The sequence below is a fragment of the Sinocyclocheilus grahami genome, unplaced genomic scaffold (genome assembly GCF_001515645.1).
Source record: "Sinocyclocheilus grahami isolate Dianchi unplaced genomic scaffold, SAMN03320097.WGS_v1.1 scaffold32214.1, whole genome shotgun sequence".
NCBI lineage: Eukaryota > Metazoa > Chordata > Actinopteri > Cypriniformes > Cyprinidae > Sinocyclocheilus > Sinocyclocheilus grahami.
In genome coordinates, this window is record NW_015521442.1 from 1 (window position 1) to 2150 (window position 2150).

The 2150-nt window shown below is 34.9% G+C and overlaps 1 protein-coding gene across 1 annotated transcript; it reads left to right on the forward strand.

The window, feature by feature from the left end:
* Window positions 1-1460: 1460 nt before the first annotated feature.
* On the forward strand, window positions 1461-1956 carry LOC107580360 (creatine kinase U-type, mitochondrial-like; the record flags this gene model as incomplete). Its single annotated transcript, XM_016266074.1, has 2 exons — window positions 1461-1556; window positions 1690-1956. Coding segments are annotated over 2 exons (363 nt in total), but the record flags the coding sequence as incomplete, so codon positions are not given.
* Between the last annotated feature and the right edge of the window lie 194 nt (window positions 1957-2150).

A 2150-nucleotide genomic window follows, 5' to 3' on the forward strand; every position in this document is an offset into this window, starting at 1 on the left:
TATCCAATAGGTTTTGAATAAAATGTAGCATCCTTGGTAACCATATAAAAATTCCAGCTTGCTGACGATTATGAAATTTCAGTCAAATAAATACTATTTTCATTGTGTTCAATACATACAGTATGCACCTAATAGTTATTTATATACATAAATATACATGCCTATAACAGCAAGAGAAAACAATGTAGATGTTGTTGTAAAAACAAATAAAACTTTACAGTACTACAGCCGTGTTTCTCCGCCATGTTTACTGTTTATATCCCACTGTGATAGAGACCTGAGCTGTCAAAAGTACGATCACATTGAGATGTAAACACAGGAGTGACTTTAGTGTCCAAATCAGTGTTAATTTAGAGCAGATGTGTGAAGTAAATATGTTTAAGAGTATAAAAACAAAGGTTAATAATAAAAACAGTCTAAAACTAAAACTGCAAGGAACTAAAAGCAGTACTAACTCCCCTCTACAACAACAAGGCTGGAGTTTACTACGCTTAAGCAGGGTTACAATAACCCTGTTCACTTGCTCTTAATCCATCCACTAGTTTCCCCTTACTATGAGTGACAGCCATCTTTCATTATATACACATTTTTCCTACTCTTACTAATTGGAACATAAACATTTATATATATATATATATATATATATATAAACTCTTGAAAACATGAGAATTAAAACAAAAAACAGAAAAAAAATTTGTCTTTAACATGAGTTAAAGAGTTAAATAAGTAAATACAATAAAAATGGATAAAACCAAAGAATTTGCACAAACATTTCCATAAAATAGCTAAAATCTGTAGCACAAGCACAAGTTTGAGCTTCCATTAAGGCCAGGCCCACTCAGCTAAAACAAAAAATATTTTTGGCTCCATTTTTGGACTTTTGATACCAAAATGTTTGAAACAAGAGTTGATTTTCTTGATCCAAAATAGCTGTTAGTAATTAAAATGGTGTAAAATATTTTGTTGTTTGGTATGTTTATGTTTTCTAATTTCAGTGCATCATTTTCTACTTTTTGATTTGTTTAAGTCTTAAAATCCAGTCTTAAAACCATTCACTATTATTTTAAATATAAATATTAAGCCAACAAAATAAAAATATGAGAAACAAAATTATGATATATCTTTTTTATCACAGAGGCTACTAGTGACAATGATATGTTTTTGTTGTTGTTGTTGTTTTTGGTAACAAATCATTTCATTGCTAGTATTTTTAATGAACAATGAAAAATACAGTTTTTAGAAGTTTAGTTTTGGACTATTGGGCAATATCATAGTCATAGTTTACCAGACAAAGGAATTCCCCTTCATTTTATAATATAATGAGACTTGTGGATAATAGTGGATAATTATTTAATTGTCCATGGTCAACTTTATCAAGTAGTGGCATCAAAATTAAGCATGTCGATATAGTACAGTACATGCAGGTTAACTTTATCATTGACTATGGTTGTGATCCTCAGGTGTTTGCTGAAGTCTTTAACCCAGTCATTAAGGACAGGCACAACGGCTATCATCCTACAACCATGAAGCACCCAACAGATCTGGACAGCTCAAAGGTAAAGGTTCCTCTGGTGTTTTTAGTTCTGATCCTGAAACAAACTCATTCCATCAAGAACTCATGCAAGGTGAGAACTGCCTCAGTTTAGTTACACTGAACACTGAATGTTTCTACCGATGGCCTTTGAACAGATCACCTCCGGGATGTTTGATGAGAACTATGTGCTGTCGTCACGTGTGCGCACAGGCTGCAGTATTCGTGGGCTCAGTCTGCCACCCGCCTGCACTCGTGCTGAATGCCGTGAGGTGGAGCGTGTGGAGGTCCAGGCTCTTTCTGGTCTGAAGGACGATCTGGCGGGAAAATACTACAGCCTGACAGAGATGACTGAGCAAGAGCAGCAGCAGTTGATTGATGTAAGTACACACCAGAAAAAATGTTCCAGCATAAACTCGCTGTAGGCAAATGACTAGAGGAGACAGACACATACATGGCAGTTGCATCTATCCAGTATACCAGGGGTTTTCAACCTTAACAGACCTCCAATAGAGCTGAACCAGGGATCCCAGACATAAGTCATAATTAAAAATATTAAATAGCTTTGCTCTCCAAATATACAGTGGGGGGAAAAAGTATTTAGTCAGCCACCAATTGT